Source organism: Pelobates fuscus, chromosome 1 (genome assembly GCF_036172605.1).
Source record: "Pelobates fuscus isolate aPelFus1 chromosome 1, aPelFus1.pri, whole genome shotgun sequence".
Classification (NCBI taxonomy): Eukaryota; Metazoa; Chordata; class Amphibia; order Anura; family Pelobatidae; genus Pelobates; species Pelobates fuscus.
This window is the reverse complement of record NC_086317.1, coordinates 173,601,648-173,624,958: the sequence shown is the minus strand read 5'-3', so window position 1 is coordinate 173,624,958 and position 23,311 is coordinate 173,601,648. Positions and strand designations below refer to the sequence as shown.

General features: G+C 43.2%; 1 protein-coding gene across 6 annotated transcripts in view; it reads right to left on the bottom strand.

Annotated features, from left to right (window-relative positions):
• Positions 1–23,311, bottom strand: part of ACACA (acetyl-CoA carboxylase alpha) — a 429,246-nt gene that overhangs the window by 308,372 nt on the left and 97,563 nt on the right. For all 6 annotated transcript variants that reach the window (XM_063452852.1, XM_063452842.1, XM_063452868.1 and 3 more), the window contains exons 10-16: positions 17,672–17,881; positions 7,023–7,193; positions 6,069–6,230; positions 4,158–4,321; positions 2,494–2,644; positions 1,266–1,369; positions 267–348 (exon numbers count right to left, since the gene is read on the bottom strand). In XM_063452852.1, the coding sequence (XP_063308922.1) occupies positions 267–348; positions 1,266–1,369; positions 2,494–2,644; positions 4,158–4,321; positions 6,069–6,230; positions 7,023–7,193; positions 17,672–17,881 (1,044 nt within the window). The remainder of the gene's footprint in view (positions 1–266; positions 349–1,265; positions 1,370–2,493; positions 2,645–4,157; positions 4,322–6,068; positions 6,231–7,022; positions 7,194–17,671; positions 17,882–23,311) is intronic.

Here is a 23,311-nt window from a genome sequence, read left to right as displayed (position 1 = left end):
AAAACACAACATATGTGATGTAGGAAATACTCAAACTTTAGAGAGATTTATAGTGCAGTCATATCTGACGGAGCTAAAACCATAGCTGGGTAATTTACAGTCGAAGGAGCAGGGAGGAGAAAGTACCTAGAAGGTTTTCTGGGATTAAATCCACCTCTTTAGTAGGAGGACACCAAATCCCATAGATAAAAATCAATTATTATGGACTGATATATGTTACACAAAAAGTTCCATCACAAATGAACAGTTTTCGAATAGGTTTTTACCTTCAGCACATATTTCTTTCCCTCATATATAAGTTCGACATCCACAGTATTAAGCAGAGTGTGTGCCGGCAATACCTGTCCCCTAAATGAAAGTTGTGGAAAAATTGATTAGTAAGCACAGTGCAGAATTGGAAACTCACACATACATGTAATGACATATGCTTTGACAAGTCATTATGTCAACCAAAGCACTATTTAATAGTACAAGGGACACCTCACTCTCTTGGTCCCCAACTGGACCTGAGGTAGGCCAAACCCCACTCTGTAGTTAATGAAGTAGACAATGGTCCAGGCACTCAAAGTGTAACCAAAAATGCAAGTTTATTGGAGCAAAGTAGAAGCAATGTTTTGACGCTCAAAAAGGTCTTGTACTTGCTCCAAGAGACCTGCATTTTTGGTTACACTCGAGTGCCTGAACCAATGTCTATTTCATAAACCACTATGACTACTGACAGTGCAAAAACCTATCCCCCTCCACCATTCAGAGCCCACGTCAGTTCCATTATGTCAGAGAAGAAGACTTGCCATAGAAATCATTACCAACTTGCATCAGTTCTCTCAAAACCTTCTATGAGAGAGACCCCGAAGCGGTGTGGCTCTGATTAGCTTCATCCATTCAAAATATGATTAAAGCTAACTGGTAAACTACTATAAGTACAACTACTAGCTTGCTCATTCATTTCATCAATGTCTTACATACATGAAACAACAAGAGAGCACCACTAATCACTGCTAAGCAGCAGTTTTTTGTTTTTTCACAGAATATCAAGGAACAGTTTTTTGTTTTCTTACAGAATATCACGCAACGAATGTTCTAGCTCTATTGTTAATGTTACAGATTGGTGATTCTCTTGTCAATGCTACACAATTTCTGATGAAGTGAACAGCATAAACAGCAACAAAGGTATAGGTAGCAAAAATTATATGAAGGTAAGCAAAACATCCTGGGTTTCTGAAACTGGAAAATAAAACGTTTTAAATATCAAAACAAAAAGTTACCTCTCCAATGAATGTAAGAAATTAGAGACGCTGTTTCGTAGGCTAACATCTGCCACATGCAGTGCTCCACATACTACGCCAAGCATGGTGTCTGGACGTTCAGCCTGCAATTTAATTATAAGAATCAGGCGAAGTGTCATGCAATATTTTAAATACTAAGGGAATAATAGATCAATAAATAAATACAACTGGACCCAAAAGCCTTCCACCTGGAATCTTGACTCTAAAAATAGGAGGTCATCACTAGTCAATAACTTGTTATATCAGTAACAAGAGACCTGACTAGGTGTACATTGTCTCCCAATGATATAACAGCAAGAGCACACCAGCACTCAATGCGTATCTTGCCCAGCAAAAAAGATAGGGGTTCATTGATCATAAAAAGAAACACGTTTAACCTAATAATGGATATTACCATATCCTTAGATTACACTGGTTTGACATTACACAGATGAAGTGGTAGAGGTTAACACAGTGAGGGAGTTTAAGCATGCATGGGATAGGCATAAGGCTAGCCTAACTATAAGATAAGGCCAGGAACTAATGAAAGTATTTAGAAAATTGGGCCAAATGGTTCTTATCTGCAGTCACATTCTATGTTTCTATAACATTTTTTTTACATTGGGCCATTCATTTGTTGAGAGCAGTCAGCCGACACTTTCAGACAATAAATGGCGACTGGATGTGCTCTGCATAAGCTGACAGCGCATCAGTCAACAAGCAGTCTCCGAAGTTGGAGGAGACTTAGGTAAGAGTTCAAACCACTGCTAAACAAATTGCCCCATTAACGGGGAACTGAGCCAGTGTCCTCCTGTCATCATAACCACTACATACAGCAGGCTGTAGTGTTTATGATTGTTGAAGTAAACTTTAATGTGATATATTTATTAATATTAATAATAGCAAGTTCTATCATACAATGCAAGCTTTAGTGTTTTGCAGCTTTATTATAACATGGGTGGTGGCGGAAAAATTTGTATACTGATGCCTAAAACAAGAAATTTCTGTTTGCCAACAAGTCTTGAAAAACAGCTAATCGAAGCAAATTGAAATTTCAAATGACAAAATTAACACAAACACGGCTGATCTTGAGAAATTCTAAAATTCGGTTATAGCTACAACTTATTTCTATAAATCTTTTAAATTCTCTACATATTAGAGTTTTGTGAATACAGTATATTTGAGTTGTAAATTATTATTTCCATTTTGGCTTTACTAATGATATTACCTGAACTTTTTCAGAAATCAACCTGTCCAGCCAGCCTGTGTCAATGCGATTATGCTGAAAACTCTCTGTTTCCAGTAGTTTTATCAAATACTCCACTGTTGTCCGAAAATCCCCTCGAATGGATAATTCCTTAAGTGCTACAACCATGTTGCTAAATAAAACGAAAAGAAAACAAAATAAGTGTGACTTCGTTAATATTAAAGCTGTTGAATGAGGGTTTCTTCGCCAAGTGTTGGAGACACCTGAGGATTCAATTTTAAAGGAACACTCCATTGAAATGTTTTTTTCCCAATCTATTTAGTAGCTATACCCCAAAGAAAGCCTCACATGTATTTGTTTGCAGGTTTTCATTCGGGGAATATTAAAAAAAACTGCTTGCAGAAGCTGCAGAGATGCTATCTGTAGCCTTTGCAAACTCCTCTTTATACGCTGCACACACATACTTTCAGTTTGTGTTAGAGGACTGACCAGAGTCTTTGCAATGAAAAGCAACCACGGTTTTCCAGTGCTTTTCAATAGGCTGTAGTATAGCTCACTGAGAAGTGGGACAAGCAACTCTAGCCCAACGTGACTGCCAAATCCGGAAGAGGAAATCCATGGAGCTAGCGGAAGAGGAAGAAAGTCTCACCAGCTGTTGCAGTGAAGTTTGGAGCTAAAGTGTTTATGTGTGTGTAGTATGTGAAAATATGGTCAGTGGTATTCAGAATCTTAGCATTAATGTATGATGATTCAAATATTGTCCATTCTAAAAATTGTGAATACATTTAATGTACTTTTAAGATGCAATTAAAAAGGTGCATTTTTATGTAGAAAAGGGTAATAATGTTCTAATGTTTGAATGACATCAGTACCATTAAACTGGTGCATAAAAAGATGTATTTGTAAGTTTGTCATAGACTCTATGTCAACGATTTGACTGACAAGGGAGTGCAGAAAAGCAGAATGCTCTCCCAAGCATAGCAACCACAGTCATTTTGCTGCGGTTGCTATGGAAACCCCCTACCCAGCACTAGCAACGCTGGCAAGGAAGTATAGGAACGGAGTGACGTTCAAATGCCAGAATGTCAGAGACACTGAGGAGGTTTGCCCTGCTTGGGGAGGTGTCCATAAGCAGGGCAAATCAAAGAAGACCGGAGGAGGTGCAGAGGATGGACCAGAGGTGGTTGTTACCAGAAACGTAAAACCTGCGAAGCTCTGAAAATGGCAGTGCTGGAACGAAGGTGAGGTGAGTATATCTCAAAAATGTATATTAAATAACATTTTCTATTACAGGTTCATTTCAAGTGTTTGGAGTAGTTAGGGAACTTAGGATTAAGGGATATTCAAGGTAGGAGGAATCCTATCTTCAAGTAGCCGTGGGCAGTAAAGCCCATACTTCTCACCAGGTGAAGTCTCCCCAACAGTGAAACTCTTTACCCTAATCATAAGCCCTCTGAAACCCTAAGTTTTCCCCTAAATGTACAGAGGAAATGTACTCTATGTACTCTACGGTCCAACGCATATACTATTTGAAGACTTCATTACAATGTTGTTCTACTGTTTTAACTTAAACATTATATAGAATTTTTAAATTCACTTCAAATACATTGTCTTAAAATGGTCAACCGCTGCGATAAATTATAACAAGACATGAAGCTGAAATACATAAAGAAACAATCACTCACGAAATGGCTTCCTCTCGGTTTTCTCCCCAGGAGAAACAGTGTCCAAATTGAGAGTCGGCAAATTCATGCAGCCCTCCTGCAGCAGCAACACTGAAGTAACCCCAGACATTTTTGTTGCTGCGGAAATTAAGTTCTTGTACAGTTCCTGAGCTAGGCTTAAATCCCTGAAATGCAATAAATACAGATTACCACACTGCTACAATGTACAAAAGTATGATAAGAAAGTTTGAAACTACAGCATTTGAAACAATGAAAGGTTTACACAAACTGCACTACAGTTGCACATATAGATAGAAAAACACTTTAAATATTTTTCATACGGTTCACATTAAATGAACATTGTTTTGTAATTAAAGGGACACTCCACTGGAAAAAGTCACTATTTAGTAGATATACCCAAATGAAAACTTTTTTTCATTGGGGGTATACCTAAAAACACCTTGCAAAAGCTGCAGATCTCTTGTATGCAGCCTTTGCAAGTACTCCGCTTTTTCCCCCTTGCACAGACTAAGTACAGCCAGAGAGGAAAAAGCCAGTAGTCAGGGGAGATGCAGGGACCAGCCAGAGAGAATGCAGGAACTCCGCTATGACGCAGGGACCAGCCAGAGAAGGCATAAGAGTAAAATGAGCTGTGTGCGCTCACAGGCACATTGTGACTTGGAGAGAAGGCAGACGACGTGTTCTAGCAGATAAGTGGAGGTGATTTTAGCGTGTTGAGTGGCCCATTAAAATGAATTGACGCCATCATTACTGATTTGGGATTTGTCAGGAATTCATTCAGAATTCTAAGTGAATTTCAGATTTTAGGGAAAAAGAGTCAATCTGGCCTAAAACGTGAAAATTTCCTCTATCTTTAATTATTATTATTAACTGGGTTAGTTTTCACTGGTTTATATCAAGCAACATTCGTGGCCATATTACATTATTTGTACTCATATAGTGTCAACCTATTCTGTAGTGCTTATATTAATAAGGGGAATTAAACAAATCAGAAAGTATCACAAAGTTTGACGGGAATGATTGGTGGATGAGGACCCGCACCAACAAGCTTACAATCTAGAGGTCATATGTTGGTCTATAGTGAACATGTTATCTAGCAGGTCCCTTTAAACATACTTGCTAAAGAGATCACATATATTCCACACTCATCCGGTACAGTACTAAATAGAGATATATCTAATTTACACATCCATGCACACATTCTCATAATCTAAAAAAAAACACTGTCTGCTTTCATGTGTGTAATGAGAATTTCAATTAAGTTTCCACATGTAGTTATACGCCTACAGATAATTGATAGAGATAGATAAATAGATAGATAGATAGATAGATAGATAGATCTCAGTACACTCATGAGAGCAAATACACCATCTTAAAATCCCAATGAAACAACCTGTGTATATATTTCGTAGCAAGGGAGCAAGTGTGACCCAAGTGAAGGATGCAACCGCCCTTGCAGGAGACCCCAGGCTGGAGCTGATGTCTCTCTTCTAACATATTTTGAAGGCCAACCCTGCTATAACGATCCACCGAAAGAGAAAAGGTGTGGTGGAACCTCATAAGACACCATCTGCTGTTCCTTTTGAGCCAAATATATTTGGCTCGCCATATTGTGACTTACCACTTTTTTTGTTTATGTTCACTATTTTAATTAACACAATACACACTGTTTTCTTTTTTTATGCTTCATTTGTGACTAAGAGAAAATATTTACCCTAATAAAACATTTTCAATATCACATGTACCACTTTTTATTTAGTTTACAAATACACCATCTTGTTCTATATATTCTTCTTTACCTTTCCTCAAGCACATAGCATGTCTGCTCAGGCAGCCTATGCCATAAATGTATACATTTTCGAAAGAAATATACTATAGTGTTTAAGCAACATTATCAAATTTGAACATTACCTCATCCGGATTTTCACTTGTAATGCGAGCGGCAATAACGTGCCCTCTGGGGCAGGGGGCATTATAAGAGTTGTCAAAGTCAATGGGTGTATCTCCCCATGCTGGAACCCCATAAAGCATACGAATATCTTTAATTCGGTGTAGCGGAATACCCATTGCGATCTATGGCAGAAGCATAATCAATAAATAAAATACACGTTGACCTTAGTGTTACTTTATTTTAGCTAAATCACCTTCACTTCCTCAACAATTCATTGTTTAGTGATTAAACCCAGAGTAATGGGGTAACTTTTGCTGACTGTCACGTATTGTTGCCCACTTGATCTTCTACTGGTATACATGCAGTTTGAAGCAGAGTGCTCAGTCGGAGAACAGCAGTACTCTGTATACTAGATATTTGAAAGTACTCTTTGTTCTTGTTATTTAGATTCCAAGTGCATTTTAAAACCGCACAATTTACACTGTGTACACTGTGATCTAGATGTTTTATTTTGAGTGAACAAGCTAAATACACAGCTACAAAATAGACAGATTAAGACTGTCTCCAAAATCTCAAAATGTAAATTTTATTATGTACATTAGTGAGCCAACAAAGAGAAGAAAATAAAGAAAAGAAAAAAAAAGAATTGAGGGGAAAAAAACAGTAGATGAATAAAAACACACATTAATGATTTATGAAGTATATGCTGGCTTTGAGCTCATCTTGTCTGATTTGAAATGTACAAAGTTGTATGACTGACACTAAACCCCAATCTACCTGATTCTATAATATAGAATTCTGTTGAAATTGTTGATATAATTTATTCATAACAACCCCCTATCATTAAATAGAAATTGTGACGACATGTGATTCATCAATGAAGTGCATATTGCATAGTTTTAAGAAAGAACTTGGATGTATCAAGCGATTACAAATATTGCTCACTAGATGAAGACAGGCTTTAATTTCATTACCTGGAGCTGTGCTGAGGGGAGATTTATGTCAGCGACCATCTCTGTGCAGGGATGTTCTACCTGAAGCCTGGGATTTAATTCTAAGAAGTAAAAACTGCCATCCTGACTGTAAAGATACTCCACTGTACCAGCACTCACGTATCCAACCATCTTTGCCAGTTTTACAGCACACTGTAGCAAACAAAAAGTAAAGTTAAACTATTTAAACAGAGAATGCGGTCTGCACACAGGTCATAAGGCATTATCCAACTTAATGAAAATAAATCATGGTTTCTTTTTTTTTTCATAAGGTAGCTGAAACATGTTTTTCATAATGGTGTATGGACTAATATAATAAACAGCAAGTTCTGATGAGTTGAGAGCTTTCTTGAAATACATAAAACAGAAATCGAGGAATTTGGAAATATCACAGGTCGAGAGGAAAGGAATAGGAGAGCTGTTTTAACTCCTGTATATCAGTCTAGAGCAATTATGTCTAAGGTGTTTTTAGAAGAAGAAAGAAAAGACTTTAGACACAAAAGGGTAATCCCTAAATCCTGGACTGGCAGGGGGTACTTGAGGACTGGGTTGGGGACCCCTGGTCTAGAGCAGGGGTAGTCAACCTTTGGCACTCCAGATGTTATGGACTATATCTATTTATTTATTACTGGTATTTATAAAGCGCACATATTCCACAGCGCTTCTCTCATAATGCGCTTACAGCTATAATAATGGCAAAGCATCAGAGGAGATGTAGTCCAAAACATCTGGAGTGCTAAAGGTTGCCTACCCCTGGTCTAGAAGGTTCTTAATTGATCTGAGCTTACCAGTGAGTAGATAAACCCCAATATTTCCATGTGACCTTGACACTGAGATGTTTGTGGACTACATTTCCTATGTCAATCAATGTAGCCATTACAGTAGAAATCACTCTTTTAAGGTTTACCAGATAGGGATATGAATATGCATGTTCACAAGAACACAAGTAAATAGGTTTTTAGAGATCAAATACCAATTGGTGAAAACCTTTGAAAGCTTATGTCACACTGAAGGAGAAAAAATAAATAAATATATATATATATTTATTTATTTTTTTAAAATAATTATTATATTTTTATATATATATATGTTTAAAGATGTTTTTGATTAGTTTTGTCTGAACTTTCTCAGAGTCACTAGCATTCCTGTTGGTTTTCAGCCCTGCTTTCTATGAGTCCAGTTTATACATTATGAATGATATTCATTGCAGTAGTTACTATTCTATGCTGCCAGTGTGACTAATGCTTAAGTAATTGATTCCCCTAGCGTAAAATAGTTTAGTTGAATACTTTTAATTGCACGATTTATGTGTATGGTTGCTCTTTTATAATTGTTGATATATGTCACCATGGTGATGACCCTTGGCCGCGTCATTGAGCGTGACGCCGTGCGGCTGCAGACGTACGTCGGGTAGCCCGCGGCAGTCCCGGTCCGGGCGTCCATGGAGTCAGAGGCTTCACAAGTGTGGTGAGTTATCATTATCTGTATGGTATATATGTGGGTTTATTTGTCTGCACAGTATGTCCTGACGAAAGCTTGAGGGGATCAAGCTGAAACGTTGACACCTTTGATGTTTTAGTGAGAAAAATAAAAGTTACATTTTATCAAGTCCCTGGAGTGCTATCTTTGAATCTTTCGTTGTATTTTGGCTGACAAGCACCAGGCATTGGACTACGGATCAGGTGGAGTGCAAGATTATTTGGTTTTTATATATATATATATATATATATATATATATATATATATTATATAAGTATTATGGATTGGTGATTTAAAACAAAATATACATAAATTTTTAAATAAACATAAAAAAGTATTTTAAATATAAATAATGAAATATTTAAATGAAGAAATAGAAATCATATGTGGCCATCTGGACACCAATATTAACAGGGGGCCCAGAGAGAATGCCCTCTATTTCTCCACATTGTGTGCGGGAGAGGTGGGAGGCAATATAATTATAGGCTTGGAGGTTTAGTCCCTTACTTTTATTAATACTATTAGGACAAAGGTAAGCATCATTCCCTGAGCCTGTTACTACTGGGATAATGGGCATAGGCATAACCCTTTAATAATATCACCCTTCACCCCACATGCCAGGGAATGGAAGTAGGGGGAGAGAAGGTTAGCTATGCACCAACTTGGATTATCTCGCCTTCCACCACGCTGCACAAATATTGCATAAATCCTGGAGCCTCTTGGACTGTAGGATATCTTTTATGTATTTATTTTAACTGCCAGTACTATGGTGGAAAAGAGTAAAAACTTTTTGATGTTTGCAGTGACTTGTTTCTTTCCCCATTGTTTTTTCAAACTATAGTTATTCTCAAAGTGACATGACTCTCAGAAATAGATTTTTACAAGCAAAAAACAGCACCTGCAGCATACTTTTATGATATAGAAACATACAATCAGTCCATCCAGTCCATCCAAGGCTGATTGTATAGTGGGATGGGACCTAAACACAAAGGCGTTTTTTTTGCTCACAGTTTAAAAATGTTTTATCTCAAACTTTGACAATGCAAGCGTGCTTGAATTTAAGTATTGCTTGATTACACAACTGTTATGAATAGTCTGATGCTGTGAAGCACCATATCTGAAGGCAGAAAAAGTTTTTCTTTTTTTTTTTTTAAAACATCTATATACTTTTCTATAGCAAAGGCACCGAACCACTTTTTGTAACACAAATCTAAAAGAGAGAAATATCTGCCTAGGGTCTGGGTCTTGTTTTTTTTTTTGTAAAGTTACTTTTTATTGTGTTCAGTTGACAAAATAAAGGAACAAGCATGTTTATCAAACATTGTAGCGGTGGGACTCGCAGGTCTCCAAGTACGTCATATCAGCAATAGGGATGAAGGATACGCAGATCCACGTCAGAAAGGCTTATGAGTGAATAGAACGTGAGAATGTCCATTTTGCTTCGTTTGTTCCTGGTGTGCATAAGAACCAGTCTATCCTAATACATATACATTAACAGTTAAGAACAACATAATTTTCAGTAGACTACGGGACCCGTGGGTCCCCACGAGTATGGGTCAACATAGCTACAGTATGAGAATCGTGGCATTGGGAAAGAGTATTTCAATAGCAAATTCAATGTCTAAGCATTAGTTTAAACGTGTATGCTTGTCGGTGTCAGCATAGGTGATATGATGAGCTTGGTGTCTTGTATGGCGTTGTCGCCAGTTATGATAGTCAGTGTGTGTGGTGTCGTGTCTGAGGAGCGGTAAGTCTTGTGGGGCGTCTTCACCCTCCACTAGGTATCCCCTCTTCGTTCGATTATCAGGGTAGGCGGGCATCCTAGCCCCCACAAGTGGGGGGGGGGGGGTGGGAAAGGAAGGGGTGGGGGGGTAGGTTTGGGTCTGTCTCGGGTGTCTAGTCCTCTTCCTGATCTCTAGTGCACACCTGTGACATACAGCTATGTAGGTATGTGAGTAATCATGGGGCTGATGTTATGCCTGGTGAGGCAGGATGTATGTTTCGCAAGCTAGTGGGGCCCTTCATTATAAAGGTCTCAGGAGCAGGGATGGGATCGTGGGAGTGGGAGTGCGCCTGAGTGGTGTTCGCTTTGGTGGCTAGGAACTTCGTCTCCCGGTCTCCGCCCAGGGGCCCTGATATGTCCCTGCTGTCAGTGTTGGGGTTTTATTTAGTTACCCTTGTGAAAGGTATGTTGGGCGTGAACCCCCCTAGGCCCCCAGTGCGACTTCAGCAGTAGGTGTCAGGGGTTCTGGATGCGACCCGGGGGGCTGTATCCGGCGATCCTGGGCGTATCTGTACCCCCCCATCGGCAGATCGGCAGATCGGTCCCCCAACCAGGTGATAGTCAGGGCCTATGAGCAGTATAGATACCATGGCGCCCATTGTTCTGCGTGTTTCTCCTGTCTCCCCATCAGGCAGGCTATTGTAGATTCAGCTCTGTGGATATCCTCTACCTTGAGTCTCCATTGTCCGATGGTCGGACGGGTCCGTGTTTTCCACAGCAGCGGTATCAGGGCTTTAGCCGCATTCAGCAGGTGTCTGAGGATCGATCTCTTATAAGTCGACAGTGAGCTCTCCGTGTGGTGTAATAGTGTTAGACACGCCGTCAGGGTTGCAGGTTCTCCCAGAATTTCACGTATCTCCATTTCGAGTTCGTTCCAGAACGGCCTGATCTCAGTACAGTCCCACCAGATATGTTTTATGGTTCCCACTCCTGATTCGCATCTCCAGCAGGTGTCCGGTATGTTTGGGTTAATTCGATGGAGGAGGGATGGCGTACGGTACCAATGGGATAGTAACTTATAGTTCATTTCTTGGTAGGCTGTGTTGGATGAGCTCTTGTGCTGCCGCAGTAGGATCTGTGCCCATTGATCTTCCGAGAATGAAGTGTCCAGCAGATCCTCCCATTGCCTTTTGAACAGATCGTTTATGTCTTTTCCACCCGTGATCAGTTTTTGGTATATAACCGAGACCGAGCCGTCCGTTTCAGGCGTCAGGAGGCAGAGGTTTTCAAACCAGGTTAGGTCTCTGTGTAGTTTGATTCTGTTCGGGAGATTATGGTAGAAGTGCCTGAGTTGCGCATAATGGAATTGGTGTAGTGGAGTGGTATCCCGTTCGGTCGATAGATCTCGCATGGTTCTCAAGCCAGACTCTGTTAGCGCCAGTTGCAGCGGGATGTAGCCGTTATGGGCCTCCAACGGCCACGCTGATGGCGGGAGGTTATCTCCTATATGTGAGTTATGGGTAATGGGGATCAGTGGGCTGGGGGTGGGGGAGATGTAGGGTGTCCTCCTCAGTCTGTTCCATGGTTGGAGCATATGGGTGATGGGGGATTCATCGTCCTTCGGTGTTGTGGCATCGCGTCCGTCGTGCCAGATGTATTGAGGCAGCCTGTTATGGGTGAGGTCTCTACATAGTGTGGTCCATCGTTTCTGAGGGGTGGCTACATGGAGTTCCCTAATACGTTGCAGCACCGTTGCTTGGTGGTATGTGTTGAAGTCGGGCAGGGCGAGTCCCCCCCACGACTTGGGAAGGCTCAGCCTACTGTGAGCTATCCTGGCTCTATCCCCTTTCCATATGTATTTGAGTATCGCTGACCGGAGCGTTTTAAAGAAGGTTTGGGGGCTTGGGAGCGTGTGGAAGATGTAGAGTATCCTGGGGAGGATATTCATCTTCACCACTGCGATTCGCCCCTGCCAGGAGATGTGGTTGTAGTTCCATCTCCCAAGGTCCTTCAATATAGTGTACAGGAGGGGCGTGTAGTTGCGTGCGTATAGATCTTTCGCTGCGGGGGTAACCTGAAGTCCCAGGTATTGCATACTATCTGCGCACCAGTGGAACGGGAATTGTTGTTTTAGTTGCCCACATTCCTCCTCCGGCACCGTCACATTTAGGATCTCGCACTTGGACATATTAAGTTTGAGCCCTGATATAGCTCCGTACGTCTGAAATTCCTCCAGAAGGTGAGGGATTGATTCAAGGGGTTCAGCCAGGAAAAACATCATGTCGTCTGCATACGCAGCGACCTTGTGTTCCTGCGTCCCACATCTAAGGCCAAGAATTCTGGGGTTTTTACGTATTTTGTCCAAGAGCGGTTCCAAGGTGAGGGCAAAGAGAAGCGGTGAGAGTGGGCAGCCTTGTCTGGTCCCGTTTCTTATGTGAAAGCTCTCCGTGAGTGCCCCATTCACTCGAACTTTAGCGTTCGGCCGGTGGTATAGCGTCCCGATCCAGTGTCTCATTTGGTCACCAATGCCTGTTCTCCTTAGTGTCTCCATCATGAAACTCCAGTCTACTCTATCGAAAGCTTTCTCTGCATCTGTAGATAGCAGAAGTAGCTTCTTCCGATAGAGTTTCGCCGTATGTTGGACCACGAAGAGCCGGAGGGTGCTATCTCTGGCTTCCCGGCCTGGGATGAATCCCGTTTGGTCCGGGTGGACCAGTCGCGGCACGTGCTGTCGTAGTCGAGAGGATAGGACTTTAGAGAAGAGTTTGATGTCAGCATTGATAAGCGAGATCGGGCGATAGTTGCCGACCTGTTCCGGGTTTTTTCCCGGTTTCGGGATCACCGTTATCGTTGCTGCCAGGGACCCCTTGTGAAAGGATGCGCCCTCCCGGAGGCTGTTCAAGGCGTCGACCAGCTTCGGGACCAATTCCTCCCCGAATTTCTTATAATATTCCACTGGAAAGCCATCCGGGCCTGGCGCTTTACCATTCTTGGCCACCTTGAGGGCGAGTTTGACCTCTTCTTCGGTGACCGGTGCGTCGAGTGATTCAGCTTCCTCGGGGGTGAGTGCATCAGGGTTGAAGTCCTTCAGGTATTCTATGGTAGTCCTTAGTTTGCTGGAAGCAGCGGGGCCCTCGGGTGAGTTGTCCAAGTTATAGAGGTTTGTATAGAAGATCTCAAATTCCTTTGCGATAGCCTCGGGGAATTGCGTCAGTACTCCTTGTCTGGTGCGCAGAGTGGACTTGGGCTCGATTTTGTGGGCCTCTTAGCATTTGGGCCAGCAGTTTACCTCCTTTGTTTGCATGCCTGTAGAAGAAAACTTTGGAGCGTTGTAACTGTCTCGTATATTTGCGTTCTAGGATGTCAGTTAGTTTTCTTCTATGTGTGACAAGATCTTTATAAGTTTGATCCTGTGGAGATCTTTTGTGGCTTTGCTCTAAGGCCGCTATCTGTTCGGTAAGGGCGTGTATCTGTTGTCCCTCTTCCCTTTTCTTCCGTGCTGCTATTCGGATTAGGTGACCTCTGAGGACACTCTTGTGCGCTTCCCATATCGTCAGGTCCGTTAATTCCTCGGTTGCGTTCTCCTCAAAGAATTGACGGATGTGCCCCGCAATTTGCAGTCTCGTCGGTTCGTCTAAGAGCAAGGCATCGTTTAGTCTCCATGTCCTTTTTGTCGGGCGGTATAAGGGTGACTCCATCTCCACTTTTACTGCACTGTGATCTGACCATGGAGTAGTTTGGATGGCAGCTGACCTCAGGTAGGTCAGTCCTTCCTGCTGTACGCAGATATAGTCGATTCTGGAGTATCGACGGTGCAGCGTGGAGTAATACGTGAAGTCCCTCTCCATCGGGTGTAGTGCTCGCCACGCGTCCATGAGTCGAAGGTCTCTGAGGGCTTTCAGGATGGTCCTGATCGTCGAGCTAGGCACACTGCTCCGTCCCGTGGATGTGTCAATTAGGGGGTCCAGCGGGACATTGAAGTCCCCCCCTAGGATCAGGACTCCCTCTACAAATTTGGTTAGCTTCAAGAGTGTCCTGCGAATAAAGCTCGCCTGTCCTGCATTCGGAGCGTAGATGTTCGCGAGCGTGTATTTTTTCCCTGTTATCTCCCCTTTCACGAACAGAAATCTACCGTCGGCATCCGCTATCTGGTCGGAGACCGTGAATTGAAGATCGGCCGCGATCAGTATAGCTGTGCCTGCCTTTCTCGTGGAGGGGTGGTTGCTGTAAAAGTTGTTCGGGTAGTACCTGCTCCTGAGTAGGGGATTCGTCGCCGCTCTTAGGTGGGTTTCCTGTAAGAGCGCGATGGAGATGCGTTGGCTCCTGAGGGTCTTCAAAAGATGGGACCTCTTTTCCGGGGCATTGAGTCCCCTGCAGTTCTGCGTGAGAACGGTTAAGGGTGATGGGGAGTAGGCCATCGTGGGAGGGGGGGGGGGGGTGTCGACCTCGATCCGCCAATGCACGGGCCAGGGGGGAGGGGGGGGGGGGAGTGGTGTTCACGGGGGGGGGGGGGGTAGCGGTCGCCTGGGGGCCCAGGAGGGGAGGGTGTGAGGCGAAGGTGTGTGTGTCGGTTCTCTACCAGAAACTACAATGCTCTCTGTGTGTTAGTATCCTAGTGTGTGTTAAGGAGTGAGGGTATTCACCCCAGAGTATCCCAACGTGTGGGGTCAGTACTGCCTTCGTTAGGCAGAGTCCCTTGTAACTGGGTGGGCGGCCTACGCTGTACCACTACACGGTGAATACCGGAGTGGCAGCAAGCGCGGATCCCCCAGTAGTCTTGGTGTACTCGGGTCTAGGTCGGGTCGTGGCTCTCGCCTAGTGGCGACGGTCAAGTGTGTGTGTTCCGTATGGGTTGGGTCGGGTTCCTATTCCGCTTAGCCTGAGTCAGTAGGTGTGCACATAGCGATCGGGTCTGGCGCCTATGCGTACTCTCCATTTTGGGTCTGAGTTGTCCGTCAGGTGTGTCTCGCCCCAGTGTGGTCCCCCTGTCCCCCGTAGTACGGGCTTTCGGCGTGTTAGCTGGAGGGGTCATCTAAGTATACAGATAAAGTAGGGAGCCTGTCAGTCGGGGGGCAGAGGGGTATCGGGGGGGGGCATGGTTTACCTTCCCGCAGTGCAACATTGTGAGCAACAGAAATATATGAACCAAGGTACATAAACATGAATATAAATAACAATAACCCCCCCCTCACCCCCCACCCAGCCCAGTCAAACAACCCCGGTCGCCCGTCTGGCGAAGAATCATGCATATATATAGGGCAAATTATAACGATCAGTATTGTGAACCAAACAATTCAACATAATCGGCATGACAATTTACACTTTTGTTCCCATTATAGTAGGGCCCCACCCCTCCCAACATGTGCCCCCACCCAACGATGTCATGGTTCTTGTGCAAACCGTTGATACAGCCATCAGTATGTGTGGCCCACCGTAAATCTTCTGCTTTACTGTGGCAAAGCTGAAATAGTTAGGGTCCCTGAAGAACACCCCCCACTCAGCTCAGTGCCCCGCCCCCATGCGGGAATCCCCAGTCCCCCCACCCAAAGTATCCACATGGCATTACAATGTTCCTTAGTGTGTGTGTGTCCATCAAAAGCTATGCCCCATGGTGGAGAGAGTCCCCGGAGGGGATGAGTCACTTTCACGAGTGTGAGGGTGGCAGTTGGTATACGACTCATTATGGGTGGTGGAAAGTGCTCATCCACGGCTATACAGTGTGTGGTGTCACCATTGTCGTAGCTGCAACTATGGGTGTGGTGCATGCTACCAGTGGAGGCCATACCTCGCGGTGGGCTAGGTCCCGGGAGGGACGAGTGTATGTCTATCGCAGAAAATTAACAGTCAGTGTGCGGCCCAAAATGGGGGTGGTGGAGAGTACTTATCTGTTTCTGGGCGAGGAATGTCAACTGGGTCCCGTAATCGGGTGCGGCATCAACCCCGGTTCATCGGGCAGGGAGGGGAGAGACACACCTGTCAAGCTAGACCGCCCGGCTAGTCCTCAGCATGCGGGGCCGGGTTGCGCGGCCTGTGTGCTGGGGATCTGCGTGGTGAGTCCTCTCTGCGTCTCCTAGCGGCTCTCTGAGCGGCGGGACCTGGTCGCTGTTCTAGGGGTCCCAGTATCCAGTCCGCAACTTCGGTCGGTGGTAGGCCTAGTCTCCTCAGGAACACGGGGACCTCGTCTGGCCACCTCACAGGTACCCATTCGTTGTCATGGCGAGCTAGCAAGCTAAAGGGGAATCCCCATTTATATGGTATATTTCTACTTCTGAGCAATTGCGTAACAGGTCGTAGAGCTCTGTGGGCTTCTAGTGTGAGGGGTGAGAGGTCCTGGTAGAGTGCGACTTCGGCTCCTTGAAATAGCCATGTTTGTCTGGTTCTTGCTTTTGACATTATGAGATCTTTCACCTTAAATTCGTGTAGGCAGCAAATTATATCTCTGGGCGAGTTGTCTGCATTGCGGGGTCGGAGTGCTCTGTGTGCCCTGTCGAATTGGAAGGTCGGCGGGGAGTCAGGGCCCAAAATTTCCCTGAATAGGGCAGTGAGAGTGGCTTCCACGTTTTCTTCGTTGCGTGGTTCAGGGAGGTTACGTACCCTGATGATAGACCTGCGGCCCCTGTTGTCCAGGTCTTCCGCCTGTCTCCTAAGGTGCAATAGGATGGTACCTTGTCTGCTTATAGCCAGGTTGTTTGCTTCAATGCGTCCGGACATCGTTTCCTCCGCTGTTTCCAGGGCCTGTATACGGGTGCCCTGTGCTGCTAGTTCATTCCCCAGTGTTGCGACCTCGGCACGAATAGCCTCATGTAAGGTATCTGATGAGGCCTTTAGGTCTGCTTTAGTGACCATGCTGGCAGTCAGAGTAGTCAGGGCTCTTATGTCCGCCCTGATGTCTGCTAGTGAGAGGGTCTCACCCTCCGGTGGCGTGGTCGGCCCGTCCGCCATCTTGGGGCCTTGGTCAGCTTGGGACGGTCGCAACGGAGTGCGGAGGTATCCGTCCAGCGGTCCGCTCTGTGAAGCGGGTAACTGTCCCCTGGGTGTCTGTGGAGCGTCTGGGCGTTTGGTGCGCCCCATTTGGAGAGTCTGTGCTTCGGATTGTGCCCTTATTATCGCTGCGCGGGTCGGAGCTCCGAAATCAAGCGGCCGGCGCCATCAGCGTTCAAGCCACGCCCCCTTGGGCCAGGAGGGGTGGGACAGGATCTGGAACCTGCAGCCTGCAGTCTGTGGAGTAAGCCGGCCTCTCGTCTGGGTCTTGTTAACATTAGAATGATATATGTCTTTCATCTACTGTTGTGGTAACATTGCCTTTATTATCATATTTGACTTTATATTTTCTAGAATGATAAGTATCAATAATTTAAAACTGTCTTCAATGTAAGTAGTAACCATTTGAAAGAATACCATAGACATGGGAGTTTATCACTGTTGTTACCTGCTCCATTTGTTCAAACACTGAGGCTGTAGCAATAGATGCAGGGGCTTCTTCGATAATTTTCTGGTGACGTCGCTGAACAGAACAGTCACGTCCAAAAAGGGAGATGGCGTTGCCATACTGATCAGCTAGAATCTGCACTTCCAAGTGTCTGGATTGCTTAGCCAGTCTCATTACAAAGATGGGGGACCCAGGAACTTCGGTCTGTACCTACAATGAATGACAGACAATGACAAAATTGTTAAGAAAACCTTGACTACATTAAGTCAATTGTATTACAAAGAAGAAAAAAAACGAAAAACGTAAAAAGGCTTCCTAAGCAATATAACCACTACAACTCCTGACAGAAGATGGTGGCATCCAGGCAGTGGAAATAGTGCCAATTAATGTTTTATCTTTACAAAATATTTAGGCATTAAAGGAAGACTCACTGTAGTGGTTATGATGCCAGAAGAGCTTTTGAGCTCCCACATTGTAAGGAGTCATACTATTTTTGAACGGTTTGTCTTTTTACCGGAGGTCCGATGGGTGCCACTCTCTGCCTCCATTACTAACACTCCCTGTTTACTTGCTGTTGGAAGTGTTGAAAGTGTATAATTCATGCAGACGCATTAGGTGTTCTAACTAACACCTATTCGTCCCCAGTATCTATAGTCATTACACCTTTGTGATATTGCTCACCACTTTGTTATATTTGTCCCATTTAAGTTGTTAGTCCCTGCAGCCTCTTATTCATATTCACCACCCTAAGCTAAATCTCTTTTTCCCTTTTTCTCTATAGTACTATAAGTCTCCCTACCAGTTTATTCATATAGACACTTTAAGTTCTTTCTCTCTCTTTTTTTTGTATGTATTCACCTGAATGTCTAGTGTTTAGGATAGTTATGAATGACCTTATTGTTGATTCATTGTATAAATGTTATGCAAATTTTATGCATTTTTATGTATCTTTTTTATTTATTTTTATGTATCTGATACAACTGATTCTCTTTTTCATTTTTATTCATTTCCTTTTATTATCTTGATGTTTATTTATTTTCCTTGATATCTAATTTTGAGTTTACATACACTTTTTTTAAATTTATGTATTCATCCTTATATTATCTTTCCAGTATCATAGTTAATTTTCTTATTTAGAACTTTTTAGCCAGTTGTTGGCACTACTATTACTGCTTCAATAATGTTTTATGATGTCCTATGCGGTCTCCAACCCCTAATGTTGAACGGAGATACAAAGTGTTAAAAGCCGTGAGATTCAGCCGGCTATTTAAATCCATAGAGACCGATCAACCATCAAGTCTCTGATGAAGTGATGTGGATAGTCACGAAACGCATAAGGCAATTGACAGGAGAATCACCGAACACTGACTGGTCCGAGGAGAACACCAGTGGAACACAGGAGCGGTCTAAGGAGAACAGCAGTGGAACGCAGGAGCGGTATACCGGTGGAACGCACGCGGCAACTCACTACCATCATCTCATTCTATCATACCCTGACTCCACTTCGAGCCGGCGAAGTATAGGAAGAAGGGATCTTTCAGCCTCTTTGCGAACATCTGGACTCCTATGTTACCACAGATATGCTCGTAACCTCAGACATCCCATAAGTGTTTTTAACCGTATGACCACAAAGCCCACACCTAGCAACACCAATGGTCTGCTACAATATTATATGACTTCCTGGCTTCTAGATACTAAAAAGATTGTTAACCAAACTTGCAGGAAAGCCTAACTAAATAACACACCGCAATATATTAAATATAGTGATCTGAGTGGGGAAAAAAAAAAACCCCAAACATTAAAATATGTATAAAGCCAGATGTGTTGTTTAGCAAAGTGTCAGTTTGCTTTTTGAGTGTTTCTTTTTCTCCATTTTTCTTACATTTTCTGCTTGCCTGGAGGTCAGTATATAATTCCTGTAGAGATGCTTTCCCCAGCTAAAATCACCAATATGTGATTCCACCTTATGGCTCAGCTCTGCAGCTCATTTTTCATAGTCTACTTCAGATCCCGGCTGTAATTTACAGCCACAGAAACTGACTGACCTGGAAGATGTATTTTCCTGCTTTCATATTTGGAATCAGGCTTTTCATGTTATGACACATTTTTTCTTGTGTTCATCAATAAATCTTTCTATATATTTTCAAGCTGTACTTCAACTTATAGTAGCTTAGGCTCCAAAACCATGCAATCTATGTCATAATGTGAACATAATGTGTAAGGTTTTCTTGGGAAAAAGGTTAGGACAAAGTATACAGTTACCGACAAAGGGACTGATGCACAATTTTTTATGAATCTGAAGTTTTTACAACCAATTTGCTAAATTTTAAAGGGTCAGTCTAAGAACCAAAGCCACTTAGCTTAGTTACACAACAAAGAGCATTTGGAGAATACATTATGCCAATCTCACTACTCAATTCTCTGCCATTCTCATAACAACATATTTCTGCTGCCCTAAAAATATATTTCCTGGCTGTCACACACACAGTCTCCCCAATACACTTCCTGATAAGATATGCATTTCTCCTTTTCTTATTTTCAGCATCAGTACTTGCAGGGGATGGGTGGAGTTGTCTGTTTTTTTCTCTCTGCTCAGTGCTGTAAAGTGCGCACAGCACTGTTATTTGCCTGCAGCTGCCGGGCTTTAGCATTGCTCTGTGCCAGCAGCCTCCTGTGTGAGATAATCTCACAAAAAAGACTGAGGAAACCATCAGAGCCTGTAAATACACTAGCATCAGAGAAGGACCTTTTGGGGACACCCTTATGCTACACAGTTACTGTATTTTGTTTTATTTATCATATACTTTTTAAAATATGCAGTATTTATTATTTAATAATGACTGCTTATATCTATGTTACTGTATGCTTCATAGCTTCCAAATGTGTTACGAGTATATTTTCTAAACTGTTTTTGAGCATGTGTTCATGATATAGGATTGATTCAGTTCCTTAAGTCCACAATGCTTCTTTATAAGAAACATTTGATTGGACACCCCTAAGCACCAACAAGGAAGATTGTGCTGTGCAAAAAGGGGGGTAAAGCAGTCATTGTTTATTTGTTGTTTTTACTGCACTATTCAAATGCATTACAACATATGCATTTTGTGACAGAGATATCCCATTTCAGCTAAAATCTGTAATACAGCGTATTTGGATTAACTTTTCAATTTGGCTATTAAAGAATTACATTGCTAGGCTATTAAAGAATTACATTTAGCAGTTCTCAAATTGCCACAACTCACTGAAGAGGGAATAAATCTCTGCACGCAGTCCACTCAAGAGTATTTATATTGTAAATGACGTTCAACAATTCTTAGAGCTACCACTAGAGTTAAAGCAATCAAAGAAGATTAACAGAAAGACTATTTAAAATAAATATATAAGATACAAAAGTAAATCCATTGCACAGGGTCTTGCAGTATTGAATGACACATATCTAAGCAGATAGAAGTGATGAAGATTCAGCAAACAGTAAAGCATTTGTACAGCCATGAACATGATATTTGCTACAACAGAAGGAATTCCTGATGCAAGTGCAATTATTTAGTACTGTTAGCAAACATTTGGGTGTAAATAGTGGAGTCATGTAAACACAAATGACTGCATTGTTTTGGCATAATTAGAAGAAAATTATATTTCAGTTTTAGTTGCACTTGTGTAATATATCTTGCACAGAATTTATTATGCAGTAAAAAATTGCAGTATTTTATTAAATTACCAAACTATTATAAAACTGGATAAGCAGGTTACGAAAGCCACTGGACCAAGCTTAAAGGGATACTAAAGTCACAGAACAACTACAGCTTATGGTACAGGGTGTCCCATAAGTCTCTACCCAACCAGCACACAGATACACTGGATACATAAGATATATGGATGTGTAGGGATTTACGGGCCACCATGTATGTCCCTGCATTCTTTTTTTTTTTTTTTTCAATTCTTTATTTTTGAGTTTTTGATATATATTTTTTCAGGGTAGGGGTACAGAAAGAGAGTAGAGGGGATTAGTTAACAGTACAGATTTGCGGCATCATCAAGTTTCATAAGCTATGCGTTGGCTGTCCACATGCAAGTGGGAATTCTGCCAAAACATCTTTAGTAATTGTGCGTGACTGTTTTAGTCTGTCGTTTTCCTATTAGCTTGCAATCCTGTTTCTGCTAAGGTTTGGTATGGGGTACAGAAGTAAAAGGGGTGGGGGGAAGGGTGCCCTATCTTGACGGTGTGTCGCTTGTATCTAGAGGTATGTCTGTACATTGATCTCGTCATGTATTCCGTTTGTTCAGTACCTCTGTGTTGTGGGTGTCGGTTGTTGAGGTTTGGGCCGAGCTTGTCAGGTCTTGGCTTTTGGGGTTTAGTGTGGGGGGTTATGGTGGGGCGTAGGGGTCTACATGTGGTTTCTTTGGTTTGCTATTGGGATTTTCCCTTTTGTCGTTGGCGTCGGTGAGTTGTTTGTGGTATCAGGTTTTCTTGTTGTCGTTGGTCTTGGGTGTGTGGGGTTTGGTAGGTTTTGCGTGGTATTGGCGTCGGATGGCCTTGTAAGTTTAGGAGGGGATGATTGGGATGAGAGGGGGAGAATAGGGAGCGTGTTGACGGAAGAGGGGGGGAGTTGTTGGGGTGGTAGGGTGTCCTGTTGGGCGATATAGTGTGTCTTGGTTCGGGGTGTGTTGGGTGTATGGTTTTTATTCAGTGTGTGCCGATGATGTTCGGGTATTCGTATAACCATGGGTCCCAGATTTTGTGGTAGTGTTTGGTATTATCGTGAAGTAATGCGGATAATTCATCCATTTTAACTGTGTCTGTTATTTTTCGTTTAATTGCTTCCATGGTCGGTATTTCGTTGCTGCCCCATTTTTCGGCTATCGCCCGTCTGGCTGCTAATGCGATCTTTGCTATCATTTTGTTTTGGGCTCTAGGCATATCAGCGTGTGGTTTTGATAGCAGCCAGATCCACGGGTTTAGTGGGATGTCTGTGTGCAGGATTCTAGAGACCATGGTTGCAACCTGTTGCCAGACTTGTTTGATCGGGGGGCATTCCCACCACTGGTGGAGGTAGGTTCCCTTGTGGCCGCATCCCTTCCAGCACAAGTCGGTGTCTGACCTGCCCATCTGTTTTAGTTTAAGGGGGGTGGTGTACCATCTCATGAGGGTTTTATAGGCCTGTTCTTTGTGATTTACGCAGATGGAGACCGTTGCTATGGCCTCCCAGATTTCCACCCAGTCGGTGGGGTCTTCTGCTGGGCCTAAGTCCCTCTCCCAAGCCGACACGTATGTGAGAGCTCCGCCCCGGACATTTTGAATAATACGGGTGTAAAGTGCTGAGATTTGCCCCTTCTGAGTTGGGGCTTGCATGCATTGTTTCTCAAAGGAAGTAAGTGCCGTTGTGCCCGCCTTTGTGTATTCTGGTTGTGCGAGGAAGCTTTTGATCTGTATATATCTAAACAGGTCAAATGTCCGGAACGGTGTCGTTTGCTGCAGATCGGGGAATGGGGTGATATGTTGGCCCTGAAAGAAGTGGTACAGGCGTGTGAGGTTGTTGTCCTCGTAGCGCGTGAAGTCTTTAGGTGACATGCCTGGGGGAAATTTTGTGTTGCGGAGTATTGGTGTGAGAGGGGATAGGGAGGTGGTTAAGCCACTTTTAT